This window comes from Arachis hypogaea, chromosome 10 (assembly GCF_003086295.3).
Source record: "Arachis hypogaea cultivar Tifrunner chromosome 10, arahy.Tifrunner.gnm2.J5K5, whole genome shotgun sequence".
In the NCBI taxonomy this organism is placed as follows: Eukaryota; Viridiplantae; Streptophyta; class Magnoliopsida; order Fabales; family Fabaceae; genus Arachis; species Arachis hypogaea.
This window is the reverse complement of record NC_092045.1, coordinates 53,908,486-53,925,645: the sequence shown is the minus strand read 5'-3', so window position 1 is coordinate 53,925,645 and position 17,160 is coordinate 53,908,486. Positions and strand designations below refer to the sequence as shown.

The 17,160-nt window shown below is 34.4% G+C and overlaps 1 protein-coding gene and 1 non-coding gene across 2 annotated transcripts; both read right to left on the bottom strand.

Moving 5' to 3' along the window:
• Positions 1–431: 431 nt before the first annotated feature.
• On the bottom strand, positions 432–535 carry LOC112719056 (small nucleolar RNA R71). Its single transcript, XR_003161376.1, has one exon. It is a non-coding gene; the product is annotated as a small nucleolar RNA R71 (small nucleolar RNA).
• Positions 536–7,660: 7,125 nt separating this feature from the next.
• On the bottom strand, positions 7,661–16,695 carry LOC112718243 (uncharacterized). Its single transcript, XM_072204179.1, has 10 exons — positions 16,488–16,695; positions 16,323–16,403; positions 15,872–16,057; positions 15,705–15,785; positions 15,436–15,543; positions 12,651–12,710; positions 12,106–12,544; positions 11,065–11,987; positions 9,866–10,945; positions 7,661–9,336 (listed from the first exon to the last, which is right to left on the bottom strand). The coding sequence occupies exons 1-10, from the start codon at positions 16,693–16,695 to the stop codon at positions 7,661–7,663; spliced, it is 4,842 nt and encodes a 1,613-aa protein (XP_072060280.1).
• Between the last annotated feature and the right edge of the window lie 465 nt (positions 16,696–17,160).

Below are 17,160 nucleotides of genomic sequence, written 5' to 3'. Positions count from 1 at the left end.
ACCTTTCAGAAATTTTCGAACAAGAGAAGAAGATGGCCGAAAATAATAATAATAATAATGCAAGGAGAATGCTTGGTGACGTCACAAAGCCAACATCCAAGTTTGATGGAAGAAGCATCTCCATTCCTGCCATTGGAGCCAATAACTTTGAGCTTAAGCCTCAACTAGTTGCTTTAATGCAACAAAACTGCAAGTTTTATGGACTTCCATCTGAAGATCCTTATCAGTTTTTAACTGAATTCTTGCAAGTCTGTGATACTGTAAAGACGAATGGAGTTAATCCTGAAGTCTACAGGCTCATGCTTTTCCCTTTTGCTGTAAGAGACAGAGCTAGAATATGGTTGGATTCACAACCTAAGGATAGCCTGGACTCCTGGGATAAGCTGGTCACTGCCTTCTTAGATAAATTCTTTCCTCCTCAAAAGCTGAGCAAGCTGAGAGTGGATGTTCAAACTTTCAAACAAAAAGATGGTGAATCCCTCTATGAAGCTTGGGAAAGATACAAGCAGCTGACCAAGAGATGTCCATCTGACATGTTTTCAGAATGGACCCTATTAGATATATTCTATTATGGTCTCTCTGAATTTTCGAAAATGTCACTGGATCATTCTGCAGGTGGATCTATCCACCTGAAGAAAACGCCTGAAGAGGCTCAAGAACTCATTGACATGGTTGCAAACAACCAGTTCATGTACACCTCTGAGAGGAATTCTGTGAATAATGGGATACCTCAGAAGAAAGGAGTTCTTGAAATTGATGCTCTGAATGCCATATTGGCTCAGAACAAAATGTTGACTCAACAGGTCAACATGATCTCTCAAAATCTGAATGGATTGCAACATGCATCCAACAGTACTAGAGAGGTAGCTTCTGAAGAAGCTTATGATCCTGAGAACCCTGCCATGGCAGAGGTTAATTATCTGGGTGAACCATATGGAAATACCTATAACCCATCATGGAGAAATCATCCAAATTTCTCCTGGAAGGATCAACAAAAACCTCAACAAGGTTTTAACAATGGTGGACGCAATAGGCTGAATAATAGTAAGCCATATCCATCATCTTCTCAGCAACAGACAGAGAACTCTGAACAAAATAATTCTAATTTAGCTAATATAGTCTCTGATCTGTCAAAGGCCACCTTCAGTTTCATGAATGAAACAAGATCCTCCATTAGAAATTTGGAGGCACAAGTAGGCCAGCTGAGTAAGAAAGTTATTGAAACTCCTCCCAGTATTCTCCCAATTAATACAGAAGAGAATCCAAAAGGAGAGTGCAAAGCCATTGACTTAGTCAACATGGCCGAATGCACAAAGGAGGAGGAGGACGAAAATCCCAGTGAGGAAGACCTCCTGGGACGTCCTCCAAGCAAGAAGGAGCTTCCTAATAAGGATCCTGAGGAATCTGAGGCTCATACAGAGACCATAGAGATTCCATTAAATCTCCTTCTGCCATTCATGAGCTCTGACTATTATTCATCCTCTGAAGAGGATGAAGATGTGACTAGTGAGCAAGTTGCTCAATATCTAGGAGCTATCATGAAACTGAATGCCAAGCTATTTGGTAATGAGACTTGGGAAAGTGAACCTCCCTTGCTCATTAGTGATTTGGATACTTGGATTCAGGAAACTCTACCTCAAAAGAGACAAGATCTTGGCAAGTTCTTAATACCTTGCACCATTGGCACCATGAGCTTTGAAAAAGCTCTATGTGATCTTGGGTCAGGGATAAACCTTATGCCACTCTCTGTAATGGAGAAGCTAGGGATCATTGAGGTGCAACCTGCTTTGTTCTCACTGCAATTGGCAGATAAGTCAGTGAGACAAGCTCATGGGATAGTAGAGGACGTGCTTATAAAAGTTGAAGACTTTTACATCCCTGCTGATTTCCTAATCCTAGATACTAGGAAGGAAGATGATGAATGCATCATCCTAGGAAGACCTTTCCTAGCCACAGCAGAAGCTGTGATAGATGTCAACAGAGGAGAGTTAGTCCTTCAATTGAATGGAGAATACCTTGTGTTCCAAGCACATGGCCATCCCTCTGTGACAAAAGAGAGAAAGCATGAAGAGCTTCTCTCAGTTCAAGGTCAAGAAGAGCCCACACAGTCAGACTCTAAGTTTGGTGTTGTGAAGCCACAACCAAACTCTAAGTTTGGTGTTCAAACCCCATATCCAAACTCTAAGTTTGGTGTTGGGACTAGACAACATTGACTTGATTGCTCTGTGGCTCCATGAGAGCCACTGTCAAGCTATTGACATTAAAGAAGCGCTTGTTGGGAGGCAACCCAATTTTATTTATCTAATTTTATTTTATTTTGTTTCTTTGTTATTTTTGTGTTTAATTAGGTACATGATCATGAGGAGTCACGAAAAAATCAAAAAAATTAAAAACAGAGTCAAAAACAGAAGAAAAAAATTTTTCACCCTGGAGGACGCACGGGCCGGCGTTCAGCGCCCAGAAGATGCATCTGGCCAGCGTTCAGCGCCAGAACAGAGCATCTTCCTGGCGCTGAACGCCCAAAACAAGCAACATCCTGGCGTTTAACGCCAGGATGCGCACGCAGAGGACAATCTGGCGCTGAACGCCAGAAACAAGCTTGAAACTGGCGTTCAACGCCAGAATCAAGCATCACATGGGCGTTTAACGCCCAGAACATGCACCAATGGGCGTTTGAACGCCAGAATGGTGCATGAAGGCAATTTACACGCCTATAGGGTGAAGGAATGGTATTTCTTTTCACCTCAGGACCTGTGGACCCCACAGGATTCCCACCTCAGGATCTGTGGACCCCACAGGATCCCCACCTACCTTTTCTTTTAATCCTACTAGTGGAATACCCGGGCTACGCCCGGACTAAATATTAATCTATTACAAAAATTTAGTTTTACTTATATGTTGATACTAAGAATTATACTTTCGTAAGATTTAAAGTTTTTAATATAATAATTATTTGTACAATTTATAAGACTGTTTTATTATCGCTTATATAGACTATAATAAATAGCTTTATAGGTATTTATCTAAAGTTTATGTAAAAACTGAAATTAAAAGGTATTTATTTATAGTATATCAGAATTATTTATACAATATATAAGATTGTTTTATTTTTGTTTGTACAGAGTAAATAATTAAAAACTGATTTTTTTTTTTTACATTTTAGTCAAACAGACAAAATTAATGTAGTGAAACTTTTTTTTATATTAATAGATCCTATTGTATAGTCTAAATTACTCGCGGTTGGTGTGTTTAATACTTTTAATGGTATTTATCTAAAGTTTATCTAAAAAAGAGATTCATATATTTTAATGGAAACAAATTGCACGATCATAATATCAAAAAAAAATTAAGTGATTAAACTTTTTTGATATATTGATATATAATTCGGTTAATAAAAATATTTAAAAGGTAACCTTTAAAACAATTTTTATTAGCATTCTTTAATACGACGTTAGAATCACTTTTACGATTCGTGCCTTGTTTAAAAAAAAATATATACATAAAAGGCATTTTATTAAAAATTGCTTAGATTAAAAAACCATTCACAATAATATGTTCCTGCTGTCTAATGTTTTCATTAACGTTTTTTTAATTTTTGAAGAGAATTAGACACCATAATAATTTTAATGAGATATATATAAAAGAATAAAGGTTATCATGTCTAGTTAAATATGTAAAATAAATAAAGTATAATCGTACATGAGTAAAATATATTCCCAAAATTATATATATTTTTTATGTTAAATTAAATTGTGAGACAGATTTTTATGAAACGTAGTTATCTAAATACTTATCAAATATTTAGCAATATTCAATTAAAAAATTGTAATTATAACGTGAAATAATTATTTATAATTCTCTATGTCGCATCTCATTTATAGAATATAAATTTATGTTTTATAAATAAAATTATTGTTAGATATATAGGGTTTTTTCATTGTGTAAACATGAATATGTTATATTAATCTTAAAAAATATATTAGGTTCAATTACAAATAGTTATGGATAAATAAACAATAGAAAAAATAAAAAATGCAACTTATATGTTTGAATGATAAATTTTCTTAAATGGTAATTTTTAGAGTATACTTTAACAAATTAAATTAATAATTAACTAAACGCGTATACGAATAATGTTTTATAATTTTTAAGTATAATTTGAATAACAGATGTTATCATTTTGAGTCATAAATAAATATTTTTAAGCATATATTTATTTTTCAAAAAATTGATACTATCATGTACTTTAACAGATTGTGTTTTATTTTAAAACAGGTTAAATTTGTACTATTTAATAAGCGCATTAGAAATACTTTTACAATTTGTACCTTGTTAAAACAAATGTCTACATAAAAAAGTATATATACAATAGTGTCTATTTATATAAAAAAGTTCCACTACATTAATTTTGATTTGTATGACTAAAATGTAAAAATTTTTTAAACTTGATTATGCTCGGTGGATTTATATAATATAAGTATTATATATTACATTACCATTTAGAAAGAAATGGAAAGGCGTTAAAGATGATTTATATTAAAAATAATATACCCGTTATCTATCCTATAATTATAATTATGTGATCTCATTAAATAGTTGCCCACTTCACATAGAGTGAGACATTTGAATTCTTATCTATTCATTAAATTTGAATTTATTGCAACCCGCCCGCCCCCACCAACTACAACAGTCTTCTTCTCCAAATATTTCACAAAACATATCAATCTAATAATCTTAAAAAAAAAAAAACCATGGGCATCAGAAAACCAAAAGCAAGGAAAAAAGGGTACTGGCACCACTTGCTTCTGGCTGCCAGGTTCAATTTGTCTGGTGTTGTAGCTTAACTCACTGTTGCTTCACACAGTTAATATTGGGGGCACAAATTTTTTAGGATCTAGTTAATCTATAGATGACGATTTCTATGGCTGTTGGAATATGATTGAATCCTTCCGTCGAATCCATTACTGCTCCAGTCTTCGTGAAACGTCTAGATCGGGATCAGGTACTATGTCTTCAAGTATAAACATATTAAATATTAGAAATATAATTTTCGATTGTTTAACTGCTGATTTTAAATCTACTACAACTGAATACATTTAAATAATTTCTTATATGAAATACATAATGGGATTGTATTTGGCGTTGATAGCTGACATTTCTTGGTGCGGTGACAGTGTTTAAGAAAATCAGAAGCTTTGTTACTTTTTTATGCATCAAGAATTGCAATCTCCTGCGTTAGCGTTTCCATGTGGGATGACCGTGCTTTGAGAAGGTTGGTGGAAGGTAGCCGAATGGGTAGGGACTTTAATTTCCAAGAGAAGCTCGCTCCATCCGCTCTTTGGGGCAAAGGTCGCCGAAATGGGTAGAATCCGATTCAAAAAGATTTGGTTCGAGATGTATGTAAGTATACCACGGCCATCTGATACATATAGTACATGTAATTTTGCTAGTAGTTAAATCATATATTTCTAGCTGGAAACTTCATGGTAGTTTGCTATTAGATATAATTCCTAATTAATGAATAAGACCATTTAAGCATACAGACACATCGAAAGTAACTATGTCTGTGTTAAGGATTACATTTTTTTCTTATCTAGTCTTCTTTGATATTAGCTAGTATGATAACTATAACTTCGAATACAATCTCCCAACCATGATGGCATTTGAATTGGTTGTTTCTGCGGGTTCCATAAGAATATATATACTTGAATTCAAGCTTAATTGGTTTATAACTTTAACTTAGTTCATCATTTGTCTGTTATTATTCATATATTGACATGTATTTAGGTGCTCCTTGATTATCATGTTTTTATCCAATTGGGTATACTCAATCAAATCTTGTAATAAACTACAACTGCTAACTATGGAACAGTGGATCAAGCTGAATGTAAAAATTGCTAACTATGGCTGTGGTAGGTTTCTGAAAGCAAAGGACTTTGACATTGAGAAGACTATTCAAATGTGGGAAGACATGTTAAGGTGGAGAAAAGAATATGGAACTGATACCATCCTTCAGGTTAATGCTATGACTTTATGAATCTAAAAAACTTAGTAAAAGTTTCAACTTTCAATGGATGCTTCAAAGTGTTGGAGATTAATTACTTCAGTCCTGCCAATTTTTTTTTCTCTTTTTCGAAGGTGTCGGTTAAATATTCCCGGGTTTCTGTTAAGGGAGGATAGAATTAATTTATATAAGGGAAGAGTAAAAACACTTAAAAAAATAACTTATTTGCTACACTGTTATATTTAAAATATTTCTTACAATTATCTAATCTTGGGTTGTTGTGAACCTTAGTATAAATGTTTGACTTATATATATCATCTTAGTATAAATGTTTGACTTCAATAAATATCATCTTTATAGTTGGTACAAAATGAATACAGGATAACACTCACTGAATCTGTGAATCTGAATCATATATTGATTCATGAATTGAAGGGATTGACCTCTCTAGAGTAGATGATAGACGGATTCTTAATTGAGTACATAAAAGTGGGTACTAATTTTATTCAAGATACTCACCCATTCACAGATCCCACCTACTTTTATGACAGAAAACTTGTGCTATAGAACAATTTTTTCGGTTGATGAAGTAAAATAGGTTACTGTAAGTTTTTACTGTTATACAGATTCATATACTCTTTGTATGATTTGTATATTTTAGCATTAGCATGGATTCTGTGCTTGGTTGGAAGCTATTTCCTAATTGTTCATGAATTTTCACAGTATGTGCAGCTTATCTATTATGGAATTCCTTTGCATTTAGTAGTGTTGCAACCCATGGCTGCTGATTAATGTAGTAGAATAATATTTTGCTCTTATCTAGTCTTATTTGATATTATCTAGTATGAAAACTATCACTTTGAACAAAATCTTTCAACTATGTTGGCATTTGAATTGAATGTTTGTGTGGGTTCCATAAGTTTTTTTTTTTTTAAATTTAAGCACGACTGATTTATAACTTTAGCTTAGTATTTGTTGAATAATCATGTCTTCTATTTTACTGAATATAACATGTATTTTGGGTGCTCCCTAATTATGATATTTTGATCCAATTGGGTACACCGCCACAAATCTTATAATACACTACAAATGATAACTATGGGAAGGTGGATCAAGCTATTTAATTGGAAGCTATTTCCTAAATATTCAAGGATTTCCGTGGTATGTATTTGGACATCAAGTCTAATTATTTTCCTAATCAAAGGGATGGTACAATGAAATTAAATTTGTTCTATAGAGGTATATAAATTAGATTGCACAGATCCAACTGTCATTAGTTTGTTATACTGAAATTGTGTCGGTAGCTAACTGAGAGTTATACAGGGTCTCGATGGGCATTATTTGTAACACTACTCATTTGTTTGACTTTAGGGTGGGGCTATAATGAGGACATCAGATTGCATATCACCCCAATAAACCTTCTAGCTGGACAATAAAGGTAATATAGTTCCTATAATGCAAAACATATTTTTCAGAATAGTTTTACTTTGGTTAAATCCTGCCAAAGGCACTGATTGTATACTGGTTTAGTTCTCTACACCTAAAATGGCTTTTTAAGAAAATTGTAACATGAAACAACAACTTAGTTGGTAGGAGCAAGTACCTCGTTTGTGTAACCAATGACTGCTGGATCTTTTCCTGGAATACTTGTAATGTTCAACATATGTTTCTGAATACTTCTTTGAAAACGACATTCTCTGTTTCTTTCTTTTGATCATCATCATGACACAACAAAATCTTGAGTCCTTCCTTATTTGTCACCCTGGAGATAGCAACATAGAGCTGGCCATGTGTGAATACGGGTTTCTTCAATATTAACCCAACCTTTGATAATGACTGACCTTGGCTCTTGTTTATAGTCATCGCGTATGAAACCATAATAGGAAATTGTCTCCGTTGGAATTTGAATGGTATTCGATGGTCAGAAGGACTTAGTGTCATCCTTGGTATAAACACTTTCTGCCCCTTATTCTTGCCCGCACACGTTCGTGCTTCAATTATGTGTTTTCCAAGTTTAGTAACAACCAATCGTGTTCCATTGCACAATCCTGCGGAGTGGTCAATGTTTCTTAACAGCATAATTGGTGTTCCAACTTTTAGTGTTAACTCATGGTTAGGGACACCTGAGCACTTGATTGTGTTTAGGAGTTCAGGAGTGTGTATTGAAGCCAATAAATCGTTATTAGGCTCTGTGGGACATGCCTTATCAGAGCTCAAATATGTTTGCGCTTCAGCCGGATTTAAACTCATCATGTAGTTGTTGATCTCATCAACTAACTGTAGTGTTGGTGCAAGGATAGCTCGATCTTCAATCTGTTGGTCAATATTTCTTCCTGAAAAGCTTTCAGGATAAGTTACTCTACATATTGCTTCAATTGGGTCTACCCAATCGGAAACCAATATGTCATCGGGAATGACAACCTTTTCACCTGTATTCGATCGTGACCCTTGGCTGCCATCACCAATACTGAGTATCCAATCAGCAAATTCTTTCAACTCAGATGACCTTGAATTTAAATCACTTGATTTTAAGCGCATGTTCTTTGAAAGTGTCAAAAGCTTGCAGTCATCCCACAAGTATGATGAGTTGATAGTGGCATTGACTATTTCTTGCCTAGACCCTTTCGGGATGACTGGAAGTATTTGGCGAAAATCTCCCCCAAAAACAATTGTCTTGCCTCCAAATGGCTGCTCCAAGCTATCTTTGTTATTGAACCTTAATATGTCACGCATGGTCCTATCAAGAGCTTCAATACAGAATCTATTTACCATAGGTGCCTCATCCCAAATTATCAACTTTGTCTTAATCAAAAGCTCAGCTAGTGCACTCCCTTGCTTAATATTGCATGTTGAGAATTCATCTATGTTAAGCGGTATTGCGAAACGTGAGTGAGCTGTCCTGCCTCCAGGCAACAAAAGTGATGCTATCCCGCTAGATGCAACTGTTAGAACAATATGTGATCTAGACCTCAATGCAGAAGCTAGTGTCTTCCAAACAAATGTTTTTCCTGTCCCACCGTACCCATAAAGGAAAAATACTCCACCTTTGCCGGTTTGAACTGCAGTGATGACTTTGTTATATACTTCTTTTTGTTCATCAGTTAATAGTCCTAAGTAGGTTACATGCTCTGCAGCTAGTTTTTGCCGATCATATCTGAGTTCATCGCAAATTAACCTATTCATGCCATTGGGATACAATAAATTGTTACATTGGTTTGTATCTGGCATTGGCATTGGTGGAAAATCTTTCAGACTTTTGTTGTATTTGTTAAGTATATTCTCAATCTCCATTAGGGTCAAATCTTTGATCTCGGCCTCTGTGAGGATTAACTCTGTGTACATAATAGCAACATATATATCAAATCATGTATATGATTAAGAAAAAATTGTTAACTCAAATCGTAAACACTTGCAAAACCTTGCTTCAAACAATTGGTCAAATTTTTTGAAATTTTATTTTCTTTAATAAAGTGAATCTAATAAAATGAGTCCAAATCACTAATAAATCTAATACCATGTCTATTAAATCTTATTTTCATATCCTCTTTATTCATACTATTTATTATTAATTATGAAGTTATATGTTTAAGCAAGCCATAGCTAGTTGTACATAAATTGATATACACTTGTATTTTAAAATTTCTACCAATAAATATGTAGCTGTTAATTCTTATGTCATAATTAATCACACTATTCTTATAATGCCACAAAGTTTATATATACCTTGATTATCGAGTAGTCTCCTCTGTCTATGAAGTATGTCATCACATAATAAAGTCCATGTTTCTTCCCATACATGTTCGGGTCTGTCCATTGAATTGGAAAATAACAATGTAGCAAAAAGATTCCTCAAGTATGTACCTGAGCCCCAATAACTTGCTTCCACTATTGCTTCAACATATTCCTTATCATCATCTAAAAGACCACGTGCATAACATGCATCTTTGAATGATGAGTATACAACACCGTCTATAGTTCGAATGTCTTCATAGCAAGTTGGTCCCCTAACGCAATTGAGTAGTAGCCTTAGGTAATATCTCTCACCAGATCCAGGAGGCACAAAGAAGATTCTTCCAATTACAGCATGGCTCTTCCGAGGCAACCACACCCTTTCCTTTGCCTTCCACACAAAATGTGTAGGAAATTCTGCAAAAGTGAGCGACCTTGCTTCTGAGTAGATCTTGTTGGCTTGAAACCAACCGAGAAACATAGACTCCTTAACAGATGCTTCTCGGATCACATCATCGAGCTTTTCATTATCTTTAAAGATCAAGTTTTGTTCATCGGGTAAGTGAAATCCTAGACGAACAACCGAGGGATCCCTGTAGTGTATGTTGTAACCAAAGATCCTCCAAGCAGCTTCACACGGAGAAATATACCTGCAATCATAGTACATACTGACTTCATCATAGTCATCCATGTTCTCTTTGTCTGCAGCACTTTTATAAAATGAAGCCGTTACACGGTCATGACCTTTGTTCACATATTTGAACAAATACTTAATAGATCTTGACTGGTTACACCACTCAACATTAATATGGGCACCATATCTCATGAGTAGAAACCTATTGTGTGGTACAACATAACGATTGTCAAGATCGACTCCTGATTTGTTGATAGTCTTTCCATCTTCTCTTCGTCGGTATACCGGGTACCCATCATCGTCGATAGTAGTATTCTCAACAAACTTCTTAGGGAAGTGTCGAATGCATTTAGAATTTTCCATACATGGTGAATCTTTCCTTGCCACTCCACATGGACCGTGCATCATGTGCTTTTCGACTGCATCAAAGTATTCCGGGTCTATCTTTTTATCGGGTATCTCAGCTGATATAATCTTATCAATATCTTCGGCAGTGGGAAATTTGTCATCCTTGTGTAAGAATAGTAGAATGTGTGCATGTGGTAACCCACGTTTCTGGAATTCGATTGTGTATACCACTGCAAGATTCATAATGAAAAATTCAAATCCATGACAAATAGACTATCATACATAAAACATTACAGCTATTGCTATTGGAAACTTGAACCATGACATAATTGGTTTTGATTGGACATACCTGCAGCAACTCTACCAAAAACTTTGTTTGCTCGTACATCTTTAATTAGTGTATCTAATTTTGCCTTGAAAACCCTACAAATAATGTCGGGTCGATCTTGTGGATTCAGTTCTCTATTGTTCAAAAAGTCTTCAACCTCAGGCCACTTCGGATTGCACGTGAAGGTTATGAAGAGGTCTGGATAACCAACAACCTTACATATTGCCATTGCATCCTGATAGTTTTGTATCATGTATCTTGGTCCACCTGTGAATGACGAAGGCAATATTATACGCTTGCCACATGATGACGGCGTTGTTTCTCCATTCAGTACTGCTTCCTTTACTCCCTTGTACATCTCACACCTTAATTTCTCTTGGTCACTGCGTATGTAGTTTAGCCTTGATGACTCAATCATGGAGTACCCATCAACCAAAAACTGTTGAAAGAGTCTTCTTGAGTATAACAGTGGAGATCCGTCGGCTAGTCTTTCTTGTATACGAAAAGCAAAAAATTCTCTCATCGACACCTCCTGTCGTCCTTTACCACGGTTATGGTGTCTTTTGTTTAGCGGTATATCTTCCTTGTATCCATCCTCGCCATAAGGAAATAGCAGGGGATATTGTAATCCCAGATATGCTGGATTGAGTTGATTAATCCTTTGTAATCTTTCGCTCTGTGTCTCCACAACAATGTCTCTGTCTGTCTTGTCAATGTCAAAATCACCGACAATCAATGCAGCAACCTCATCTGTTGATGGTAAGTTATATCTTCTACCATCCTTTCCCCTTTTTCCCAATAGTCTAAGTTTAATTGTTGAATTTGATTCTTTGCCCATTGAATCCCTAACCATGCGGAATGCCTTCACCAACACATTCTTTTCATCCAGCATCTTCTTAAGATCTCTTACAATGTCTTCATCTATGTTTTTGTTATCTTCACCCCTGCATGTTTTAAATAATGTCAAGTTTTTTAAACAACGCTCAATTATATAAGGTTAATTAGTTTGATCTAAACCCTTGAAAATATTTTAAGTAAAATAAAAAGGTTATAGATACTTGCCTGATAGCTGACATCCGGTTGTGCACCTCATTTTGTGAATCAACTATGTATAATTGGGCAAATTTCGCATTATTCCCTTCTGGTGGAATTAGGCTACCTATTAGATGGTAGTTTTCGCCACAAAGAATGAATGTAGGTGGACCTCTAGAAGTATTTATACCGCGGTCTATTTTGGCACCCATTGAAGTGAATTGAAACATGCTATTATATGACCTGATGTTATCACGAAAATGCTTGCTCTTGGGGTTATTATTGAACAACAACTCATACAAAACTTTTGGTGCTTCTGGTAGGTGTGGCAGTTGGACTTGACCTCCTTTACAACACATCGTAAATTTTGGTTGGTCTGTGTTATAACTTTTGTTTATCCTTTCATCGTACCAAAAAAGGGCAAAGCAGTGTTCGCATATATACATTGCATCTCCCATGTGCAAATACTCTAAAATTTCAATATTAACATGAACGGAAAAATCCATTAATTACATGCATAAATATAATTTGCAGTTTTAATAATAAATTGATCCTTTGAATATCTCTCAACATACCCTTGCTTGCCTGCTCCTTACAACTGGCAACTCTAGCATCCCTTGTTGAAGCCCTTCCACCTATGTCATGCATTGGAAGATCATTTCATTATTAGAACGGCTTTGACAAAATTTAATATATATTATTAAATATCTTTCCCTAATTCTGATGTATATTGCTAAGAATGGCTTAAATTTTGTAGTTAAGTGAACTTGTAAACTATTCAGTTTTTGGATAGTGAAATTCATAGCCATTTAATATCGTACCTTTGTTATTTTCTTGTCGATGTATGACAGTGATTCCTATTTTGCGAGTCCTTGACTGCTCTGCATCCATTTTACAATGGGGAAAAAAGCGGTTCTTCATTATTTATAAACGGATATGACAAAAATATCTAACACATATAATAAACTAATCTTGGTTGATATTGAGTTTAGGACCATACATCAATGCTTAAGTGTCATATATTCTATATCTATTTAGTATTTAGGGGGTTTAAATTCTCTGGTTGTAACTTTTAAACCTCATATATGAATTTAGTAGTTTTCATGATTTTGAAGTTTTATTCCACAAACAAAGATTAAGGCGTAGGCCTTATAGTTTCGCATATTAATGTAGGCAAATGCAGATCAGACATATTGAGCGGAGTCGTTGAAGCTGGCAACTTGGGTAGAGTTAAAGGGCACAGAGTTAATATCTCCAAGGGCTTCGAGATTTACATATAGACATATGCTAATGCGGTAAGATTGACCATTTAAGCATATATTTCTAGCTGGAAACTTCATGGTAGTTTGCTATTAGATATAATTCCTAATTAATGAATAAGACCATTTAAGCATACAAACACATCGACAGTAACTATGTCTGTGTTAAGGATTACATTTTTTTCTTATCTAGTCTTCTTTGATATTAGCTAGTATGATAACTATAACTTCGAATACAATCTCCCAACCATGATGGCATTTGAATTGGTTGTTTCTGCGGGTTCCATAAGAATATATATACTTGAATTTAAGCTTAATTGGTTTATAACTTTAACTTAGTTCATCATTTATTTATTATTATACATATATTCACATGTATTTAGGTGCTCCTTGATTATCATGTTTTGATCCAATTGGGTATACTCAATCAAATCTTGTAATAAACTACAACTGCTAACTATGGAACAGTGGATCAAGCTGAATGTAAAAATTGCTAACTATGGCTGTGGTAGGTTTCTGAAAGCAAAGGACTTTGACATTGAGAAGACTATTCAAATGTGGGAAGACATGTTAAGGTGGAGAAAAGAATATGGAACTGATACCATCCTTCAGGTTAATGCTATGACTTTATGAATCTAGAAAACTTAGTAAAAGTTTCAACTTTCAATGGATGCTTCAAAGTGTTGGAGATTAATTACTTCAGTCCTGCCAATTTTTTTTCTCTTTTTCGAAGGTGTCGGTTAAATATTCCCGGGTTTCTGTTAAGGGAGGATAGAATTAATTTATATAAGGGAGGAGTAAAAACACTTAAAAAAATAACTTATTTGCTACACTGTTATATTTAAAATATTTCTTACAATTATCTAATCTTGGGTTGTTGTGAACCTTAGTATAAATGTTTGACTTATATATATCATCTTAGTATAAATGTTTGACTTCAATAAATATCATCTTTAAAGTTGGTACAAAATGAATACAGGATAACACTCACTGACTCTGTGAATCTGAATCATATATTGATTCATGAATTGAAGGGATTGACCTCTCTAGAGTAGATGATAGACGGATTCTTAAATGAGTACATAAAAGTGGGTACTAATTTTATTCAAGATACTCACCCATTCACAGATCCCACCTACTTTTATGACAGAAAACTTGTGCTATAGAACAATTTTTTCGGTTGATGAAGTAAAATAGGTTACTGTAAGTTTTTACTGTTATACAGATTCATATACTCTTTGTATGATTTGTATATTTTAGCATTAGCATGGATTCTGTGCTTGGTTGGAAGCTATTTCCTAATTGTTCATGAATTTTCACAGTATGTGCAGCTTATCTATTGTGGAATTTCTTTGCGTTTAGTAGTGTTGCAACCCATGGCTGCTGATTAATGTAGTAGAATAATATTTTGATCTTATCTAGTCTTATTTGATATTATCTAGTATGAAAACTATCACTTTGAACAAAATCTTTCAACTATGTTGGCATTTGAATTGAATGTTTGTGTGGGTTCCATAAGTTTTTTTTTAATTTAAGCACGACTGATTTATAACTTTAGCTTAGTATTTGTTGAATAATCATGTCTTCTATTTTACTGAATATAACATGTATTTTGGGTGCTCCCTAATTATGATATTTTGATCCAGTTGGGTACACTGCCACAAATCTTATAATACACTACAAATGATAACTATGGGAAGGTGGATCAAGCTATTTAATTGGAAGCTATTCCTAAATATTCAAGGATTTCCGTGGTATGTATTTGGACATCAAGTCTAATTATTTTCTAACATATAGACATATGCTAATGCGGTAAGATTGAGCAGCGTGGTAAAAAATGGCAAATTGGGAAGAGTTGGAAGGCACAAAGTCAGTGTCTCTGTGGGAGGCATAGGTGAAAGGGGAAATTGAGAGAAAGAATGATCGGCCAAGGATGGAGACCAAGGTTAGTACCTTCGTTTACATACAAATTTGATAAGTTATATAACTTTGATTTGCATTTATCTTACAGTACTTGTTAGTTGGTATGATTCATTAGCTAATTCGATTACCATTTGTGTATCAAGCCTATATATATAGACCATAATTAAATAAAACTGACCTTTAAATGGGCCATTTCTGGGAGCACAATTCACTTGATTTTCATTTGAACATATGTTGTTTTCCTTATTCACAATCAACCTTTGCTTCTGAATGTTAACCAACTCAACTACAAATTTTATCATGTTAGAAAACATATAAATTAATACAAAAAAGATAACTCAGACTAAGTTGCGACACAGATTCATATATAGTAACTCTGAACTGTACCTATTATAACTCAAGTGGAATAAGCAAGTTATTCTACAACATACTTTCTATAATTCCTACCTTGTGGGGAAGACGTTCCCATATATTGTCTTTTCTTTGCTAGCTTGTTCGCTCGTTCCATCCTAGCATGCCTAGCATTGTCTGTCAATGAAAGATGTTTGCTAAATTACTATATTTAGAATGCATAAATTAGTCGGATGTGTAGTTTGTTACTATTAGTCCATTACCTATACTTCTTAAATTGTCTTGTGTTGTTAGATTTGATGGCAACAATATCCATTTTTGGTTGTTTTGTAAGTTACTGTATTCATCCCTCTTCATGGTTTGCATAACAATACTTGGATAGAGTGTGCAATCTGCTAGAGTAGCTGTTACATTCCCTGTGATGACACAATCTATAGCTGAATTTGCCGCTAAGCAATAGTAAAATACACTTGGCATAAGTGAACAATAATTACCTTATAGTGATTTAAGAACAAATTAAATTAATTATTATTGCACTTTGTATATAGTTATGTAACTCAAGTTGGGTCTATACATATAATTTTTTCAGAAACTGTTTTCAGTTAGATCCCTTCCCACACCATTCACACAGATTTACAATTAGATCACAATTTGCACATTAATAATTGGATAGCAGCAAGAGCTGAAATAAAGCATTATTTATTCAGGCTTTACCTTGAGGTATATGTTCTATTGCACGTTGTTTTTTCTTGGCTAGCTTGTTAGCTCGTTCCATCCTAGCATGTCTTGCAGTATCTGTCATATAAAGATCTTTTCTAGTTTACCTATCCATAATCTAAGTAAGATTTTGATTTCTATTTTGCTAAAATATAAGATTACCTGTGTTAGTTATATCTGCTAGAACATATGGTTTTGTTGCCAAGCTTTCCCGGATCTCATCGTTTTGTAGATTGTTATTCTCGGTAAAATACCTAAAGTTGCCAATGGTACTGCTAGAGCTAATCTGAACCCCTTTGTTGCATTGCATATCATCAACTGGCTGACTCCAGTCAACCGATAATAATGTTGATGACAAAGTCCCTGCCATGATACCTTTGTTACCTTTCTCACTTATAACACCATTTTATACAACTATTTAGAGATATTCAAGGTACTCTTGTAGTGGTATACACACTATAACTGAAATTTACCTTATTGTGGATAAGCTATTTTCCAACTGTGATGAAAATAAGTTCGTTTATATTATGTTAAATGAAAGCATGTTATCCATATTTCGTACCTTGAATTTCACTGTTGCTTGACCATTCATTCATACAAAATTGATCAACCTTTCTCTTATTTTTAAGCGTGTTTCTTTCCTCCATCTCTGCACATTTCAGATTAAACAGGATTGTTAATATTCCAAACATAGAGAATATAAGCAAAAGAAACATGTATGCTAGAAACCATGTCTTATTTATGTTAGAAATCATTATACTTCGATCTGTATACACTAAACTTTGTTCCATTCGTACTAACCTAAATGGAACCAAGATATTTTGACTTTCTATTC